General features: G+C 44.5%; 1 protein-coding gene across 1 annotated transcript in view; it reads left to right on the top strand.

Moving 5' to 3' along the window:
* The window catches only part of LOC115312661 (cytochrome P450 3A4-like), a 37,017-nt gene that overhangs the window by 6,543 nt on the left and 9,646 nt on the right, over positions 1-20,828 (top strand). The window contains exon 2 of the mRNA XM_042292708.1: positions 9,076-9,265. Coding sequence (XP_042148642.1) covers positions 9,076-9,265 — 190 coding nt within the window. The remainder of the gene's footprint in view (positions 1-9,075; positions 9,266-20,828) is intronic.

Genomic DNA, 20,828 nt, shown 5'->3' with positions numbered 1-20,828 from the left:
AACTACATTACTTGTTCCTTCTGTTACAAGTAACTAGGTTGTTACTTAAGTACTGAAGAAAGTAACTAGGTACAAGTAACGCGTTACGTATACTACACTCTTTTTTCACGGTAGCCACAGACGGGTCTGCGACTGCTGGTGCGCCTTCTGACGGCAGACGACCGCAACGCTTCCGCTGGAGACACCAAACGAGCTACGCGCTTCAGAGAAGCTAGAACCACTAAATGAACTACACGCATCCGCACTCCCTTTTCTTTTACTCTAGCGGCTGCCGCCATCTTGGTGCTTACTGCAGACCAGAAACAAACGATGATCGCTGCGATTAAAAAAAAAAAAAGAAAAAGAAATGTGCGACTTACTGCGACGTGTTGCTCTGTCGCGTGCCATTTGAACAGAAGGACGGAAGAGCGATTCTTAGCGGTCATTTCTGATAAAGCGCCAGAAAAATTGTAAGACAACTGTCCACCTCTTACGAAAAATCGTAAGAGGTGAACAGTGGCATTAACGCGCACTGATGGAGGGGGCACGTTTGAGAGTGAATAACAAAACCAGTAACATTAGGAGAATTCTTATACTTTTAGACGCAAACTATGGGTACAGCTTGCTTGTAATATGAAGTAATAGTATTTATTTAAATTTTATTTATTTTTCTCAAAATTGACAAACACATATGCCTGTTCGAACGACAAATGGCAAAATTTGGAGGCCTGTCTCTCATGAACTAATTTAATGATTACTATATAGTTTACACATAGTATTCTACCTATATATGGCTAATATTTAAAAATAAATAAGGTATCTGAGCTATACGATAGTCAGTATATATTTAGGCAAACGGGAAAAAAATCAAACAACAAAAACTTCCCGATGCAAATAAAAAAAAAACACCTTCGACTTTTTTTTTTAATTGGGTATCCTGTTATACTCTATTTCGGCATTCATTTCTATTAAAACATGTTGCATTATTTTATTGGCAAAGAAGAAACAACTCCCCAAAGAAGAGTCCATTTTCAAAGCCTTCACCTAGCCGTGCCCCATACAAGAAGTGACTCTGAGTTCCAGCTTCATGAAACCAACACACATCTTTCATATCTTTTTATTCAGATGAGGCCATCAATAACTATAGCAATCGTTCACACAGTAAAAGTGAGACGAAACTACTGTGTACGAAAAGCTATGATATTACGAACTAGTGATCCGAGAAAAGATCCTGCAGCCATCGGCCACTGAACTTCGTTTACTTTATTTTCCTACGGCACTATATGCTCCTCTCTTTTCGCCTCTATCTCCATCTCTTTCTTTCTTATATATATATTCCTGACTTATATCTAGAATAAAAACATATTTAAGCATTCCCTTTCTGCGTAGTAGTGATTCTGTGGCTAGCAATAGTCATTTTCCCGCGAAGATCACGATTATGGCGCAATAGTTGACGGAAGTAGCAGGCGACACCCGTCGGATAGTTCTGGAAAAGCGGCCGAAACGACCTTTCTTCGCATTTCCCGGCTCGCTGTCACGGTTGAGGGGGTTTACTTCAACCAGCAAAATATGGCCGCCGATGCCTGTTTACTGAGCAGTCGTGTTTGTCGCCATCCCACTCGCTGGCTTCGCCGGCAATAATATCAGGCACAATGAGGCACACTGACAGAGAACAGAGCCCCCAAATACTCGAGTCCCGCCTAAATACAATAGAGCGTAAAAACTGTCGCCATATTAACCTATGAAAGGTTAACATGGCGACAGTGTTTACGTTTTGCGTAAGGAAAAGCATGGCGCGTGGTATGAGCCGGATCTTTACACGAGGCGCAAGGTGAGCCCTGAAAACTTGTCTGCTGCCCTGGAGTACTTCACGAAAGACGAGCTACAATGTTCGCGCCAAGTTCCCAACCAGAAGGACGTGATTTCTGTCATGCTCGACGGGGAGAAAACGTTCGTTTCAAAGCGCTTCCTGGCACGCTCAATCCGAGAGGCCTTTCGTGTATACAAAGACAAGCATCCTGATTCCGGCGTTGGGCTAACGAAACTTTATTTCTTGCTCCCTAGATGGGTCAAATGTACACTCTTAGAAAAAAGGGTATGGATAGTCCTCCCTTAGGGGTGGAACGGTCTTGTAACCTATGTTCCTTTAGAAAGGGAGAAACCTTCGTCCCTGAGGCGGGGGAGCAAAGTTCCTCCGTCGCTTGCATCTCAATATGGCGGCCAAGAATCGAGCAAATCGAGCCCAATAAGGCTTGACGAGGACGCTAAGTCTCTTGTACGGGACGAGAGCCGCAGCAAATGAAAGCGTAACACGAGCTTTCCCCAAACTGTGTTTATTTCCGAAGCCAGATTCCCCCCACAGGTACAGAAATTTCGAAAGCAGTTACTCAGTCTTCTCGTCGACAACACTGCGATGTTAAACGGAGACAACCGATACCCAGTTACTTCGCGCACTTTGCGTCTTACGTTTGGTGTTCCTCGAGTCGCAATTGCTTCGTCAGCCGCACATCAGGAAGAAGGGCAAACTCAATCCGCGAAACCAAAAGCCGCTCTCGAAAGAACAAGCTCGAAGCCGCTGTTTGTCGCGTAGCGTGAAAGAAAGTTAAATCGCTAGCCACCAGATGACGGGGTCAAGCAGAGTAATTACAAGTAGCTAGGCTAGATGGCGCTAGGTACCACCAAATTCATGTTTCAATAATTTGCTTCTCTCAGGCCACTACTGCGCTTGGGGATCCGCTACTATACACACATTACGCTTATTACAAGCATCAGGTGAACATACATTGAGCACATACACGGCGCACACAAATAGCAATACAACGGAACACCACACTATACCGAACACTACACCCGTCCTCTGCGTTTCCGTCTTTTATACTGGTCGTTTTGAACGTACGGAACTTTTCGGTGACTCCCTAAGCAATAAAAAATATACCCAGCATGTTGATTTTTTCCCAGCAATGTCATACCTCTGAGAGTATTTTGAATGGCTCAGGGGATGAATCTCATATTAAAAAGTAAACGCTCGATCATGCCGTAATTACTTGAAAGGTAATAAATCAAGCCGCTCCAATGCGGTTCGAAGCCATGAGTTTGTTTCCCTACACGGCACGTCGTAGCCTGTATATCTATTGTAGTGTTTGTTTTTCTATTTGTGCTGTTCGCGCAAGGCTGCAATTGCCGTCTTGAATTAATTTCTGTAGAGCGGGTATTCACTCAGCTGGAAGTGATGCTTCACGGGCTAAGAAATCGCTTTTCGATCAACTTGAATGCAGTCAAAGCCGCGACTTGCGGCAGATGTTAAGTGTACGGAGCTACGCCGTGGCGAGCCCGAAAACTTCTAGCGCTCATCCCAGCGCAACGGAGGGCAGTTTCTCCAGGAACCGTAGTATATTTAAACAGCAAAATAAAGGGTAGCTTTTTTTTCTTCGATTTTACCTACTATTGTTTTTTAATGCCGAAACTCCATACTGTAAATATAAGTACTTTCCGTCACGATTTAGTACTGTTCAGTCCTTGCCCCAGAGCATAATCGCTCTCGGGGACGAGACGATTCCGACAGTCAGATTGGCCACTGTACGATAGCAGCTTCTACTGTTCAGACCAGCGTTCCAACATGACTATCCGCACGTTGATAAATTGCACGTAATCCCTGAAGTGGTATTAAACTTTTTAATGTAAAGCGGAATGTCAACCTGCGACACCCCGCCCCCTCCGATTACGGCCCGACCAGCGGCATCAATGCCCAACAGTTTACGATCTCATCTTCTTGTTACACCACTGATACGCGAACACACGGTCACATCGGTGATAATTCCAGTCTTCTGTTCACAACCCACAGCACTGCCATCACGATGTTGCAGCTATGTTGCTGACACGCACAAACAGAACCGAACTCAGGGGGGAAGGCACCCAGGCAGCCGGCAGCAAAACGTGCCTGTCTTGGACGCAGTTCCTGCGGTTTCCATAACGTCGAAAACGTCGACACAGTTCCGCGTGGTTTCGCTACTGTAGTGACTGCAGTGCTGTAGTTCCGTACCGCGCGAGTCCCGCAATCCGGAGATGGCCATCGCCCAGTGTACGTGGCGCTGCTGGCACTGCTCCGGAACTTCGCTGTTTCTAGCGGCTTCGTTTGCTCGTTTGATAAAATTAGTGATAAAAACGTCAATGCAACCGAAATGTTCTGCACGTTTAGACTAGAAGACGGAATTACAGGCGGCCTTCGCCGCCACTGAAGCTCAATCACCTCAACAGCTATTTATTAAACAACGTGTGCGACCTGCTCGTAAAAACGAAACCGAAAGACGATGAGTCGGGAGGGCGAAAGCTTTTTCCCGTCTCCCTGGAGAAGGAGAAAAACGTTTCGTTCCTCCCCTTTTCTCGTGTCCGCTTGGGGGCGCGTCGGTAGAAGGGAGGAAGACGCGCCGTTGCTACTTTTTTCCTCCATTTTTTCTTAGAGTGTATTCCACACCACGAAGTGTGCGTTTCTGTGCGCTGCGCCAATTATTACCTTGGTATTGCCGCTGCAGAGAACGTAAAAAGCTCAACATTCAACACTGGTGAAATGAACACCGACCCGTTTGTCCAATGTAAATGCGGCCTCAACTAAAAGAAATTTCGTAAACAACTTCACTTGTGCACTTAGTAACTTAGTGTTCATAACGGCTTGTTTTTTTGTTGTCTTTTTTGCGCATTGAGCACTTTAATGCTCAGTAAGCATTGGACATATCTTATTGCTAAGCTTGCGAGGAGCCGAGAAAAGGAGATTAATGCCATATCTATGAGCTATCTTTTTCAAATTATGCGATACCTTGTGAATGCAAGGCACGACTTGCACTCTTTTTTATATCTCTTCTAGAATACTAACCCTACTGGAAATCTAGGTTAAGTCGACAGCTGTGAGCCTTAAAGGGATGCTGAACCGAAATCTGGATTCCCCAAAACACGCGGCAAAAGCGTGCAACGGGAGGCTACAAAAACCAAAACATCACTCATACAGCGATATCTCCCAACGGATGACCCTATTTTCAGAAAAGAGGCGCATTTGGCAGGAATGTTGACGTCATGTTTCTCCGAGAAGGAGTGGGAACGGCTTCCCGTCTTCTCCGCCTCGCGGCCTTGAGGGAGCGAAGCGAAGAGAAGAGGAAACTAGGTATCTTGACGTCACGCGCCTCGTCGGCCTGGTTCAATCTCGACTTCTTTTTCCGAAAATACGGCCGTCCATTTGAAATATCGCATTACTAGTAGTGTTGTAGTGATTTTAGCGTCCCGCCTACATCTCCAGCATTTTTTTTTTAAATCCAAATTTTGGTTCACCATTCCTTTAAGGAGACTGTGATCACTGCCCAAAAGGCCAGTCTCTTACACTCGAGGAACTTCATATCCCAGAGGATGAAGAGATTGTGCTTACTACATGAAAATCCTTCGACCTTACGAAAAAAACACAACAACATTGGATCCTGAAATTCTCCTAAAGGGCGTTCAAGTAACGGTTGAAAGTTGGATATTTCACAACCATATCCGACAAACGCAAGATAAAGCGATCTACGATTAAAAGCAGCTGCATGCAACGCGGGAGCACTGTCTTTCATTTTGACTTTGCTTAAAACTCGACCATCGTGCTTCCTGACAAAATTAAAGCATACCACTAAAAAAAAAAAAAAGTTGCGATATTTACATGTGTAGTGACGACAAGAAAATCTACAAACAGCGTTGATACCATCAATGAGGACCGGTGTGACGACGTCGTTCTCACGCGCTTGACTCTAGAAAAAACGAGAGAGTGGGTTGAAGACAACGTTGCGGTATACTCGCAGGTGACGCACGTAAGTGACGGGGCCGCCTGTCATTTTAAGAATCGCTACTAGCTTCACCAGTTTGCACAGAATGATTGCCCACAAGCCCAGTGGTTATTTTCTGCATCTGGACATGAGAAAATGCATGCGACGGAGTTGGCAAACTCTTGAAGCACCAGGCCACGCTGAACAACCTGAGAGAACGTTCAATATTCAGATGGCCATGACAATGGTGTGCGTTCTATTTGAAAAACTGGGTGCATCTTGCGCATCTGGACGAAAATATTCTTGTTGGTATGGTCAACAAAAAAACAAACAAAAAGAAGAGTGGCTGTCGGTGCGCGCCTTTCCTGGCATTCACTCTTGGCGCGCGTGGGGGATGTGCAAGTCATCAACAGAAGGAACCTGTGACATATATGTAGCATGGACAGTCAGATCTGGTTAGAAGAAACTTTATAAATGGGTACATTGAGGAAAGCCTTAGTGTAAAGTGCCGAATTTGATGCCCCAAGGACTGCTCGTTTTGAATGCAGGGTTACCTTCTTTATCACAGTTTTCTTCGCGGGGTATTTAACCTACTATTTTACTTGGTGATAGCTTATAATCTTTATCTGATCACCATATGAGAATCATGAAACGTTATTTTTTCGCAGGATAAAATATCTTGTCTTGCCACTATCCATTCGTACACCGAGAGTATCCAAACTCTTACAGTCCCGCGTGTTGGCACCGCTCACCTGAAATGGTTTTCCCCGGAAATACATAACTAACCTAACAATTTCGTTATTCTATCTTTATTTTTGCGTGTTGAAGAAAAGAATTGTTTATTTTATTTTAAATATAAATTATACTGGAAAGTAAAACTTAACACTGCATCATCTTTTCTCGAATCACTAGTCTCTAATATGATACCTCTTTGTACGCTGTATGTAAAATGCTGTGTATAATTTCTCCTCACTTTTAGTGTGTGACCAATTGCTCTAGTTGTCAGTGAGGCAAAATGAGGCGCTGCGGCAATGATCAGCTCGCCTAGCTGATCATTGCCGCAGCGCCTCCATATATCTCAAAAACTGTTTGTTATTATATTTTATCCCGTCCTTCAGCCGTAGTAAGTAATCTTCTTTTGCTTGACTTGCTGTAATCTTAATTATACTTCAACGTGAGCTCTTTTAGCTTATCTAGGTTTTGTGCTGAGCTGTTCTTATACCCCGCGTAGACACGTTTCCGCTTCTTCATCAGGCGGAGCAGGCTCCTGGTGATCCGTGGTTCTTTCTTTTTAACTTCATGATTCTGTGCTAGGAATGAATTTTTCAGTTAAACCGAGAATTCTCTGCTTAAATAAAAGTATACATATAACTTTGCGTTGAAAGTTTGAAAAATTCTAACGCGGCCAAACTTAATGCTTGAGACGGTTCGCGGCATCCTAGCAACCTAGCTGTGTTTGGACATTTGTGTTTGTCCTTTGTCCCCCTTGTTCCTCTTCTCTATGGATTATTTTCGTCGTCCTTAACAGTTGCCAAACAACGTACACGAGCCCCTGACTGTGACGAGCCGTCTTTCATGCCTTTATGACGACCGTTTAGCGAGAACTGGGCTCCTCCGACACCCAAATGTATACACCAACTCATGTTTACAAGCAAACCGGAGCGCCCCTAGCGGACGCCACCGGCACCGCGCATGCGCGATGGGGGTGTGGGCAAGAAACTCGCCGTCGCCCATAAACAAACCATTGAAATTCGATGTTGTCGGCGTCGGTGTGAGTCCGCCTGCTCTTTTTCGTGTTCGAATTGTTGATTCTACGTCTTCCTGGCGGTGTCTGACTATTTGAGCAGCGTCAGCGAAATTACCGAGGCTCGTTACACCGCGAAACTTCGCGTGAATAATGTGACATGTGGCTATTCATTCCGCGTGGACGCCGCAGTATGTACGCTAAAACCTGATTCGCATGATGAGATTTCGCTCGCAATTTTCAATCGTGACGCCGCTCGAGCTGCAAAAGCGTGAACCATAGCTGAGATGGTCGACGTCGATACTGAAAATCGCAAGCAGAATCGGACCAAGTTAATTAGGCATAGCAAGTCAATGATGGCCACTGGTAACAATAAATCAACATCTCCTTGTTTTTACTGTTTACATCGAGCCTGCTTACCAACCTTCAAACTTAAGTCTTTTGAGGCCTGCACTTATTTCTTATAGCAAGTACCGGGCCAACATTTGGTCTACGGGCCGGAGTCGTCTAAAGGGGTGTCACACTACAAAACGCACGACTCCGACAAATCGTGAAAATTGAAGCGGGCGCGAAGCGGGCGCGTCCGCTTCAATTTTCACGATTTGTCGGAGTCGTGCGTTTTGTAGTGTCCTGTTTGGACACCCCTTAAGAGAGCAGACGACCAGCAGAAACGTTTGAAAGAACAGACGACAGTTCGAACGATCAGGCGGCCGTTTGAACTTGAAGACGCACCGAACGTAGTCGGTCCGCACAACTTTATGGTTTTCTGGCGTTCATATTGGAACAAAACGAATAAATCTGATGACCACAAGTATCTGTGAATTCAACCCAAAGTGCTTCCCGCCCAAGCAATCGTAGTCCGACGGCGTCTGCTTTTCCCTTTTTACGGCACGTATCCAGATTCTCGGACGAACCGAGCACGTGAAAACTGACCTTCAAACCCTTCTCGACACTTTTGGTACGGCCCCAATCCCGGCGTTTTGACGAGAAGGCAGGTTTTTGTCTGGTTCCTTTCAAAACAACGCAGGAATACACGTCTGGCATGGGGACTTCTGCCCACAGCCCCAGACCGGAAGTGCGCTCGAAGCCCCACCACCGCGCCGTGACGTAGAGAGTTTCAGTAGATCGTTTCGATACCTCCGATACCCCCGATAACGATAGCCGACAACGATGCATTGCATGTCAAAGGCGGTGACGGAGCATCGGGTATCGTTATTGGACGCATCGGAACGATCTACCAAAACTCTCTAATGCCTCGTTACTTGCGTTAGATATTGTATCGACCGCCGTTTATGCTTGTCACTGAGAGCTTAAGAAACAAGGGGGGGTGGCTAGTGTCCAGCATCTCATTATCGCTCAGCAGCCAATCAGATTGGTGCATTGGCGGGTAAGAACGCCAGAGAACCAATCACAATGGCAAGAGGCATGATAATCATATTAGGCCACGCCCTGCGTTTTTTAAGCCGCCGGTGAATATAATAAACTTACGGCGGTGTCCAATTAGCCTTGTAGTATATTGTAAGAGGATTTCCTTGGTTTTCCGAAAAGACTGAACGCTTCGCCTCGACGCAGGTGATGCAACAATGGATCGACCGGTACGGGAAGGTGTTCGGGTTCTTCATGGCCGAGAAACCCTGCATGGTCGTCACGGATCTGGACCTGGTGCGGCAGATCTTTGAAAAAGAGGCGCACACCTTCACAGACAGGCCGCAGGTAGCCCTTGAGGTGGAGCCCTACACTAGTTCCCTGGCTTTTCTCCGGGGTAAGAATCACCTTCAATATAGGCGGTCTAAGACGGGAGAATTTCGATGGTAACAAATGAAGCACCGTGGAAGCTCGCTGCAACGCGGCAACACCCTCAACGTAGTACAAGTATGGCGGCCAATGCGTACGTACCATTAGTGACGTTTCAGTGGCGCCCTCTGACGTACACTCTTAAAAAAAAGGGTATACTGTAGTACCCTCCTTGAGGGGGGAAACCGACGAGCACACAGGGCAACCCCTTTTGGAGGTAACGTGACCGCCTGCAACGAGGGTGCAAACTTACCTCCTTGGTTAGGGTGCAACATTGCCTCCTTTTGGAGATAACCTTAGTTCCTTTTGGTGTTAAAAGTGCATCCTTTCAGGGTCAGCCTTTGCCTCCTTTAGGGGTAATTTCAACCCTTTTGAGAAGTAAGACGACGTAATTGAGGGCGCTGCTTTTACCTCCTTTTGGAGGGAACTATGATCCACTTTGGGGTTAAATGTACAGGACGAGGAAAACTGCTCAGAAAACGCGCACTAAGAGGAACAAACACGACAGGACAGTGCTGTCCTGTCGTGTTTGTTCTTCGTAGTCCGCGATTTCCGAGCTGTTTTTCCCATCATGTATAACAGCAACCAACTGGCCCAGTTCACCCCCTAATACAGGTTAAATGTACACTTGATGGAATCAATCTTGCCCCCTAAAACAAGGTACTATGGCCCTTTGTTGGTGTGATAGTACATGTTTCAATGGTGGGCCTTACAATAGATGAAGACGGCTTAGTTCTGAAAGTAAATGACAATGTTTTATTGTGGCTGTCACAAACAAAATGGCATAAAAATCAATGGCATGACTATAATCTTATAAAAGTTCTAAGATGAAACCACGAAGCGCAATAAAGGCATCTGGAACAACACTTTCGGGGCTCTAGTTCGCGACAGTCAACAAAATTATCACAAAAGGTACATAAACAATTGGTGTCTACCCGGAAAATAACAATGAATACTTGGAACACTGTTTGGAATAGCGAAGCTTCACTGGGGTGAACTCAAATGACTGAGTGTTGTACAAACCAGAATCAAAATGAACGCACTGTGATATAAAATAGATTCTTTATCACATACATTGCAAACAGCAATACAAACCAATACACAACTAGCAATGACTAGTACGTTGCAACTCAAGGAGAGCAGTACACTATGCCCGTCCTATCCACAGTAGTGGAATGAACGCTGGAGTAGAGGAAAGCAGACTCCGGGATTTGCTCTTCCAATGTGGAAAGAAGAAGGGGCTTGTATCTCCTGCTGCTAATGAGCTGTATTTAAGCCTTGCAAGCACAAATCAGTGTGAACATGGAACCACAACCCTCGAATGCTTTCAGGCACCAAGTATAAAGTACACTGAAATAAATTAAGTATGCCAATGCTGCACAAAGCAAAAAGCTGTGAGTTCGGAAATTACAAAAATGTGACTCTAAAGCAATATCATTGACCTTCTGTAACTCTCAGAATCAACCATCCTGCCTTATGTCAGACAAAAAAAAAAGCATTAAAGAAGTGACATAAAAAATTCCTAAACCTGCATAAAAAGGCATTAAAAAAGAAACTACTTTTTGGCATTTCTTTTAGGTTCGAAAGCAATTCGTTGCACGTGACTCCACATTTGAGTGGTTCAGATCAATTAAGTACTCTAGTGCAATGAATCTGCGCCTGAACTGGTGATGATACGTGTAGTCAAAGATGAAGTAGAGGCAGAATGCAACCAGGACTGCCTCAGCAGGCGACGCGGCTTCGAGGTCTCCCTCCACTGCCACATCGCTGGGCGCCTCAGGATTACTTAGGCTTGAGCTGACAGCCACCGGGTAGATTGCACTGCCTGCCTGGAACCAAAAAAATGTGGAAATCATGTGATATAAAGTTGAAACATATCATCCCCAATTTAAATAAACTGTGAAGAAATATTAGATTTTCTAAGACGCGTTTGGAGCATTTGATGGGCCACTGATTCTAGCATTATAAAGCATCAACCATACTTACCAGACGTGACTAGTTTAACTGTTGACTAACCACCACTGACTAAAATTATCACATGGCTGGTGGTAATCGTAGATTAGTAAGCACTTTGTATTCGCCGGTCATGTTTAAATTTGTCACCCCGATTTACTTAGAAGACTAACAAATCTTAGTCAAAGGGGTACAACTACTGTAGCAGGTTAGTATATACAAGTGCTGATTGTTGGGCGAGTTGGTATTGTCTGCCTTGCAAGCACAAATCAGTGTGAACATGGAACCACAACCCTCGAATGCTTTCAGGCACTAAGTATGAAGCACACTGAAATAAATTAAGTATGCCAATGCTGCACAAAGCAAAAAGCTGCGAGTTCGGAAATTACAAAAATGTGACTCTAAAGCAATATCATTGACCTTCTGTAACTCTCAGAATCAACCATCCTGCCTTATGTCAGACAAAAAAAAAAAGCATTAAAGAAGTGACATAAAAAATTCCTAAACCTGCATAAAAAGGCATTAAAAAAGAAACTACTTTTTGGCATTTCTTTTAGGTTCGAAAGCAATTCGTTGCACGTGACTCCACATTTGAGTAGTTCAGATCAATTAAGTACTCTAGTGCAATGAATCTGCGCCTGAACTGGTGATGATACGTGTAGTCAAAGATGAAGTAGAGGCAGAATGCAACCAGGACTGCCTCAGCAGGCGACGCGGCTTCGAGGTCTCCCTCCACTGCCACATCGCTGGGCGCCTCAGGATTACTTAGGCTTGAGCTGACAGCCACCGGGTAGATTGCACTGCCTGCCTGGAACCAAAAAAATGTGGAAATCATGTGATATGAAGTTGAAACATATCATCCCCAATTTAAATAAACTGTGAAGAAATATTAGATTTTTCTAAGACGCATGTGGAGCATTTGATGGGCCACTGATTCTAGCATTATAAAGCATCAACCATACTTACCAGACGTGACTAGTTTAACTGTTGACTAACCACCACTGACCAAAATTATCACATGGCTGGTGGTAATCGTAGATTAGCAAGCACTTTGTATTCGCCGGTCATGTTTAAATTTGTCACCCCGATTTACTTAGAAGACTAACAAATCTTAGTCAAAGGGGTACAACTACTGTAGCAGGTTAGTATATACAAGTGCTGATTGTTGGGCGAGTTGGTATTGTACGTGAAAAAACATGAAAGCGCTTTAAGACAAGGACAGAGGAAGAACGTACACCACAGAGCGCTACACCACATTAGCTACTCAGCACCACAGCAGACCCACATGACCGCCAACCCTAACTGCCGAACTTCGGCAAATATGCAAATATTTCTTGCCGAAGTGCTCTGCCAGATTAAAATTGAATGTATGTTTTATTTAAACATGAGAAGAACAGTACACAAGGACGAAAACAAAGAAAAAGAACACACCCAAAAAGAACACACCGAAAAAGACACGCTCAAGCGCCTTGTGTGACCTACTCTGATTTATTTACTCGAAGTATACCCTCAAGTTTCTCTGGAAAATGAACGAACACCACACACACACAAAGAAAATAATAAAATCAAGAACCTCATTTAAAGTGCCCAAATGCGAACAAGAACATCAAAATAATATATCTGACTACGCTTACCTGCAGTTGCGTCCAAGGTAGCAGGCATCCAGTACCCTCGACGAAATCACCCTACAACGTTGACGCAGTAGGAAAGAAATATATTCAATCAACTTCAAATAATGCAAACTTGAGCCATCTGACTCGCCTACTGAATGATCAGCTTTTAAAAATGCCTGATCAGACGCAAAAAAGAAAAATGCCAAGACAACAATATACTTGCTAGTCTCTCTGCCGACTATAACTTAATGACCTTATTCAGTAAAATACTACTATTAATGTTTATGAAGCGCACGAATAATTTCTAACTGCTGAATGTTGAACTTCGAAAAATATGTAAATTTTGTTGCCGAAGAACTTTGCCAGATTAAAATTTGAAATTGAATGCGTGTTTTATTTATACATGAGAAGAACAGCACACAAGGACGAAAACACAAAAAAGAACACCGAAAAAGACGCACTCAAGCGCCTTGTGTGTCTTACTCTAATTTATTTACTCGAAGTATACCCTCAATTTTCTCTCGAAAATGAAAAGAACAGCACACACACAAAATGAACATAAAGATCAAGAGCCCCATTTCAAGTGCACAAATGGGAACAAGAAAATCAAAATAAAATATCGAACTACGCTTGCCTGCAGTAAGCAGTATTAAGAACTGTCACGGGATTTGTCCAAGGTAGCAGGCGTCTAGTAACCTCGACGAAATCACCCTGCACTTAACGTTGCCGCAGGACGAAAGAAATATATTCAATCAACTTCAAATAATGCAAACTTGAGCCATACCTAACTCGCCTACTGAAAGATTAGACTTTTAAAGAAGCATAATCACACGCAAAAAAGAAAAAAGTCATGACGACATTATAATTGCTAGACTCTCTGCCGGCAACAACTTAATGACCTTATTTCGTAATATACTACTTTTAATGTTTGCGGAGCGCACGAATAATTTCTAATTGCCGAATGTCGAACTTCGGCAAATATGTAAATATTTTTGCCGAAGTGATTTGCCTGATTAAAATTCAATGTATGTTTTATTTAGACATGAGAAGAACAGCACCCAAGGAAGAAAACACAAAAAGAGAACACCGAAAAAGACGCACTCAAGCGCCTTGTGTGTCTTACCCTAATTTATTTACTCGAAGTATACTCTCAATTTTCTCTCGGAAATGAAAAGAACAGCACACACACAAAATAAACATAAAGATCAAGAGCCCCATTTCAAGTGCACAAATGGGAACAAGAAAATCAAAATAAAATATCGAACTACGCTTACCTGCAGTTAACAGTGTTAAGAACTGTCACGAGATGAGTCCAAGGTAGCAGGCATCCAGTACCCTCCACGAAATCACCCTACAACGTTGCCGCAGGACGAAAGAAATGTATTCAATAAACTTCAAATAATGCAAACTTGAGTTATATCTAACTCGCCTACTGAATGATCAGTTCTAGAAATGCCTGATCACACGCAAAGAAAATGCCAAGACAATATAATTGCTAGTCTCGCTGCCGGTAACACCTTCATGACCTCATTCCGTAATATACTACTATTAATGTTTGTGAAGCGCACGAATAATTAGCTCAGACATTTATATTCGGTATTTCATAACGTGACATTTTGCCAAACTATTTATTAAACCTCGTTAAATTAAAAACAAACAAACAAAAACGTTGCTATTAAAAATCAGTGTTCAACACTGACTTTTACAAATATCAACGACGTTGAGAATTAATCGCGCCGGTTGGCCGGTGCCGCCAATGAATGCCTGATCGACTACTGCTCTGCGAAAAAAAAAGACACCAACCACCTTATGAGATTTCAAATATTTGATCAGATCCTCAATTTGACGTCCGACGCGACACACCAACGGCCCCAAAAAGAGAAAACCTCCTACCTCCCCACGCCTTAAACCTAGGCGACCCCCGATTCAAAAGGCGTCTTGTCGCCCGGCCGCCCGGCTCGCCCGCCGAACCGCCGCTCTCCCCCTTCCTCCACCCGCACACACATACACCGGGAAAAGCTGCTGGTTACGCCACTGGTTAGCGAATGTCAACCTTCTAAATATGCGCTAGTGCAAGCGACAGTCATTCCTGTTCTTGCTCTTTATGAATTTCGATGGTCTAATAAACCGTGCCTGCGTTCGCGCAACACACTAATTTTATTGAACGCTCGACGCCTTCAAACGTGCCAACATGTCCGCCAATCCTTTGTCTAAGGAAGACGGGGGTCGCCTTCCCGGGCGGTCATAACCGACGCCAACTGCCGCCCGCGCAGAATATTTCCTTACCTGCATACGGTGCACACGACTTGGATCTTCGACTGAAGTCAATGCAGTGCTCTCAGTGACCTCGTAGGAAGAGACTGAGCCGAACAGAACAATAAGGAACGTTCCTGCGCAGGGACGCCTCCGTCGAACGTTCGAGAAGAAAGACCGTTATGCCGTTATGACCGGGAGCGTCGGCGGGCGCCGACGCTCCCGGTCGGCCGAGCGAGAGCTCTCCCACGCATGCACGAAGAATGACGTGTCATACGAGGAGACCAATCAGCGAACTTGTATGCGCCTTTCCACAGCCAATCGCAGCGCCCAGGCTGCTCGAACACGTGCACCCTCTGGGAGGTAATATTTACCTTTTTGGTGCCCCTTCGAGGCGAACTTCACCTTGTAGCACCGCATTCCTAGTGTCCGCTGCACCTGAGGAGGTAACAAGCGGAGCGCTTCCCCCCTGGCCGGGAGGAGGGTGGTAAAGGTGGTCTGTTACCTCCTTTTGGTCCCCTTTTTTCTAAGAGTGTAGATGTAACGGCGATGTTGCGTGTCAATTCTTGCGATCGCAGTGAGTTATTCTCCTTTGAGAAAATTAAGTTCGGTTACTTGTTCAAAGTACACGATGGAAACTTGTCGTTGTCTTGGACAACGCCACCTAGAATATTCAAAGCCTGTGCATTCGAATTTTCACGTCATCACATCACAGTGAGATTGAACATCACAGTGAGATGGAACGAAGACAAAGATTGGAGATGAGTACTGCGGTCGGCGTTCGGCATAGCCTTGTGTCCAATCAACGCGTCGAAAGAGGCCGGATATCGCGCGCCTACGTCTAGGGTGGAGAGATGTGCGTCAGCGCCGCCATCTTGTTTTTATCGCGTGCAGATGCGCTATTTCGGGTGGGCTACTTCCAGCCTAGGATGCGCTTACGTACGCTTAAGTCCTGCATTTTTGATTACGCGTTGTATTTTCCAACTCAGACGCGCATCTTAGGGAGTATGTTTACTCATATAAATAAAATAATAAATGAGCGGATGCGACGCAAACATTATGATAAGCGAGCTTTGGGTTCTCACGTCTTTTTGTTTATTGCCACACTTTTTTTCCTGCTAAAGTGAGTGCAACAATTTAAAGTGGCAACCCCTATGCGTACCCTTCGAGTTATGAAGTAGCACATAATGGCAAAATATTATACATTTTATCGACTTTGTGACGGGTTGTTAATTGCAACAGCTTTTGTACATTAGGAGACACCTATTGCAGAGCTCGTTTTGTATATTATGCACTTGTTCAGGGGGGAAATTTAATATAGTAAATAATGCATCTGCTAGCACATTCCATGTCGAAAAAAAAAAGACACAAATACCTCAACTCAGTATACAAAGAAAAATTATTTCTGCAAAAGCGAAAAGCTGCATCTCACTGCAGGTTGGTACCGGCGACCGTTTTACTACCATAACCGTCATCCTACTCCTCCGGCTGAGTTAGCCAATGCGAGTAAATGCGCGGGCGCATTACGACAAAACGCTCCAACAACCTGGCATCAGATCTGGCTGTTCGCTGCACTCAACAGGAGGAACAGGAACAGATTGCTCAATAATTCGTCTCATGGTCTTATTTGGGCTCTTCACAAGACAAATGTCCTCAGTTCCTCTGAGAACGCTTTAAATACTCCCTCACAACAAGAAGACAAGTTGAAGACCTGAAAGCTGGCGTAAGTGAGGTGTTTTCTAATTGAACATATTCTTTCATAAGCACAAGACCATGGTCCTCGGAAGCCTCGTCTGGAGTGAGCATTTGTGTGCAGACAGGGCACGACTGTACAGCGGAGAGCAGAGGTTTAACCAAAAACCCTGCCAAATGAGTAACCATGTCGGACACGGCTCTAGAGAGTATACTTTCATTTCTATAATCTCATCATCTTCTCGAGGCTCTTCAACATCCTATTTCACTTCTTTGAATCCTGCGGAGAGAAATATACCAGGTAGGAGCTGTCGTTAATGTCGTAGGCTGAATTTTTGGGGACTTTGATGAACTGGCCTACTGTCTCAATTTTGAGTGCATTTTTAACGTCATATGCGTTTGCCAATAGAGGAATCAACCTGACAATTGAAAACGGGTTCTCAAGACAGCCTTGAGCTAACCGTCCTGTCAGCACAAAAGTGTAGCCACACTCTTTCAGAAGAACGCCGTGCAAGTGCAACAATACAGTTGTCGACATTAGTACCCCTGTCTGGCATGGCTTCCATATTTTCTTCACTCGGATCCCGAATCTCTCAGCGACTGAAATATTGAGCTTCAGAGTTGAAATAGCCTCTCATACCTGCTCTCATTCACAAAACTCAAAGCAACGGCAGGATGGCGAGAAGTCATTAGGGTGTACCATTTCAACACCAGTTCGAAAAATGAGGCAGTTACTCCGGCCTCAACCCGCAGTTTGTTCTGTTGGCTAAATACCGAATGGGCGAACGAGCCTCCCTGAATAACTGCGCCGCTATTCCGACTTTCATTTTCGTGAACTGGCCATTTGACACACGAGCACTATTTAAGTTGGGTGCCACACGCAGCTCCTCAGTGTCCAACTTTAGCACCCTCTCCAGATGCTCTATTGAGACTTCATTGCTTGGTAAATTGAACTTGGAGACTACATCGTCACTGAGATGCATTACATCTTTTCGTACAAGGTGCCCTCTTAGATTTTTCAACACATGTGCGCGGTCTGGCGTGAAGAATAATGGCTTACCATCATCACAGGGATGCGGCACACTGCGCACAGTCAAAGAACTGCGGGAACTGGAGAGGTTCAGGGATCTCCACATGGCACGGTCACAACTTCCCATATCACACGTCACACAGACCACACGCAGTTAAGTGCCCGCACTGAACTTAAGTAAAAAACAAACTTCTTCAGCTCGTCTTCGTTCATATGCGTCCGAGTAGTGGTACGCTACGATTAGCTTCCAGCGTGAGTTGATCCCTCCCGCCATAAAAACGAGAGAATGTTTTGCACGACGGTCACACTCGGGCGGCGTCCTTGTGCCTAGCAAAGTGTCATTGCCACGGTAGAACACAACGCAATTTCGAATTTCCATTTCATCAAGAAAAAGGACGCAACACTTTTCAATCATGTCGTATTACACCTGAGACTGCGGTGGAAGAAATCGGAAGAACTTTCAGTAGAAGGAACAGACACAGAGAACGTCTCAAACTCAGCTAACTGGTTTATTTCTCAAACAGCCTTTAAGTACCCTCGGAACTTTTTCCCAACCACACTCTACAGATAAACTGCTTTGTTGCAGACATTTCGAACCGGATGGAACACGCACAAAAGATACAAAACAACCCACACATGAGACGAGGACTTAACAATGGGACACTGCGGATCATCGCAGTGACCTTGACAGAGATATGTCCCGAATTATCCTAACAGTCGCGTCAAAGCGCACACACAATAAAAAAAAAAACAAAAAAACACACAGGTGGCCTCGAAACCGTGGCGACGCACCCAGACAAAAAAAAAAAAACACTTTTTTTTTCTTTTTTCTTTTTTCCTTTTCTTTTTTGGGAAAACACACCCAAGTGATCTCGAAATCGCAATCACAACCACATTAAAAAAAAAAAAAAAGAAGATTTTAGATGTTCAACCATGGCCCCGCAGCTGTACCCCAACCAACCTCGCTGCTCCTTCAAGCATTCACGGTACTCGACAACCTGGGACGACGTCTGGCTGAATTGGAAGCGGAGGTCGCTTTCCTGGGCATCAGTTTGAGAAAGAGGTATGTGGATCCGAACCTCTTCAAACATCTATCATCCTCGAGATTCCCATGGAGCGCCAAAAAGAAGATTATCAAGGCATACAGACAAGGTGCGCCCAAGAGAATTGAAGAACTACGACGGGCCTGCGAGCGCATCTGGACCATCCTTCGGGGCCAGCAATACAAGCACGATCAGGACTTCCAACGCTGGAACGCAGGAAAAAAGGTACTTTTTGACAGTCTTTGGAGCGTAAAGCGAAGAACAGTGTTAAGGAGCATCCAAAAGAACGATCAGACGACAGCATGTGGAAGACTACCAGACATCAACAATCAGTCCAATCTGACTATACCGCACGTGGTGAACCCATGCGAGGTGTCCATTTCTAGAAAGACGGAACAAACACTGGGGAATGGCCCAAAGTTTTGCATGAACGTGAAACCTTCAAGGGTAGATGTGTTTTCCGCAATTCAGACTATTTCGAAAGTGACGGGTCATGATGAAAGAGCCACGTTCGTGGATTGTGCTGTTGATAGAATGGACAAACTGATAAACGATAGCTTTCGAACTGAAAAGAGAGATTTTCGTGTCATAAGCGCTGCCGTGAAGGAACTAGAAAGGGGATCGCTGCGTCTGCTGCAGACTGACAAAAGTGGTATGTTCGGTGTCCTTCCCGAGACAGTGTTCGGAAGAAAGGCAGACGAAGCCCTCAGCGCACTCTTCATTGAATGGAAAGGGAACATTAAAAAAATTAAGAAGAATATTGTTGAAATCTTCAAGGAAGATGAGATGGATAATTTGGCAAAACAAGTAGTTAACCAAACAAGGTCTTCGTTAAGTCTAAAATTTTTTTTGAAAGATCACAAACCGGATATGCCTTTTCGCACAGTAATCAACGAACTCGGAACGTGGCAGGGTAGCGTCTCGAAATTTTTGCAAAGAGGGTTGAATGTAATTCAACTGGAGGGGAGTCTTTCACTGAGAAATTCAGAGGCACTAATTGATGTTCTAGAGGGCTTTCATGGAAGACAATGCACTGTAATGTCAATGGACATTAAGGATCTATACTATTCGCTTGAGAAAGTGCGCTTGATGCAAAGAGTTCGGCAGGTGCTAGAGTTAAACCTGGTAAACTTTCAGTCCAGGACGGGCATCGCCGTCGACAGTTTCCTTTCACTCCTTGATTTGTACCTTCAAGCAACAGTTGTTGAATATAATGGGCAGAAATATGTTCAAAGAGATGGTGTATGCATTGGATCTTCGGTGGCTCCGATGTTAGCAGAAATCTATATTAACACCTTAGATAGTAGCGTAAGTGAAACACTTAAAGAAAATAACTTGAAGAGTTGCATTGTTAAAAGGTACGTGGATGATATTTTTATTTGCGCTTTTCGAGAGAATGAGGCTCAGGTTTTGGAATCGATTATAAAAACAGCAGCTCCGGAGCTTAGGTTTACAACTGAAAAACCTGAAAAGTGGGATCCTGCAGTTTCTAGATTTACGCGTACATGTCGAAGAAGGTCTTTGTTGGGAATACGGGAAAAAAGCCGGAAAACCTGTGTTAGGTAGAAAGAGTTGTCACGCCAAGTCGGTTAAAGCAGGGGTAGTTAAGTCCTTAGTAACAAACGCGTTGGGTAAATCATGCGCTCATTTTATGAGTAGTGCTGTGAAAGAACAGTGGAGGAGGCTAGAATCTGCAGGTTATGAAGAAGAATTCATTAAAAGACAATTAGAACTGAAATTTAACAACGAAACACGGGAAAAGGAAGCAAGAAAGAAGATAGCAGTAATCCCGTATTTCCACGGGATTTCCCACAACCTAAAGGCTCTCGCAAAAAAGTTCGGCGTGGACGTAGTTTTTTCTTCAGATGTAAAATTGAGCAGGTTGACGCCCTTTCTGTCGGACCACAAGGGTTGTCAGAAGGCCCATCGGGAACCTTCAGTTCCTTG

This window comes from Ixodes scapularis, unplaced genomic scaffold (genome assembly GCF_016920785.2).
Source record: "Ixodes scapularis isolate PalLabHiFi unplaced genomic scaffold, ASM1692078v2 PGA_scaffold3__209_contigs__length_174095766, whole genome shotgun sequence".
Lineage (NCBI taxonomy): Eukaryota > Metazoa > Arthropoda > Arachnida > Ixodida > Ixodidae > Ixodes > Ixodes scapularis.
Note: the sequence above shows the minus strand (reverse complement) of the source record. Positions and strands in the feature narration are given on the sequence as shown.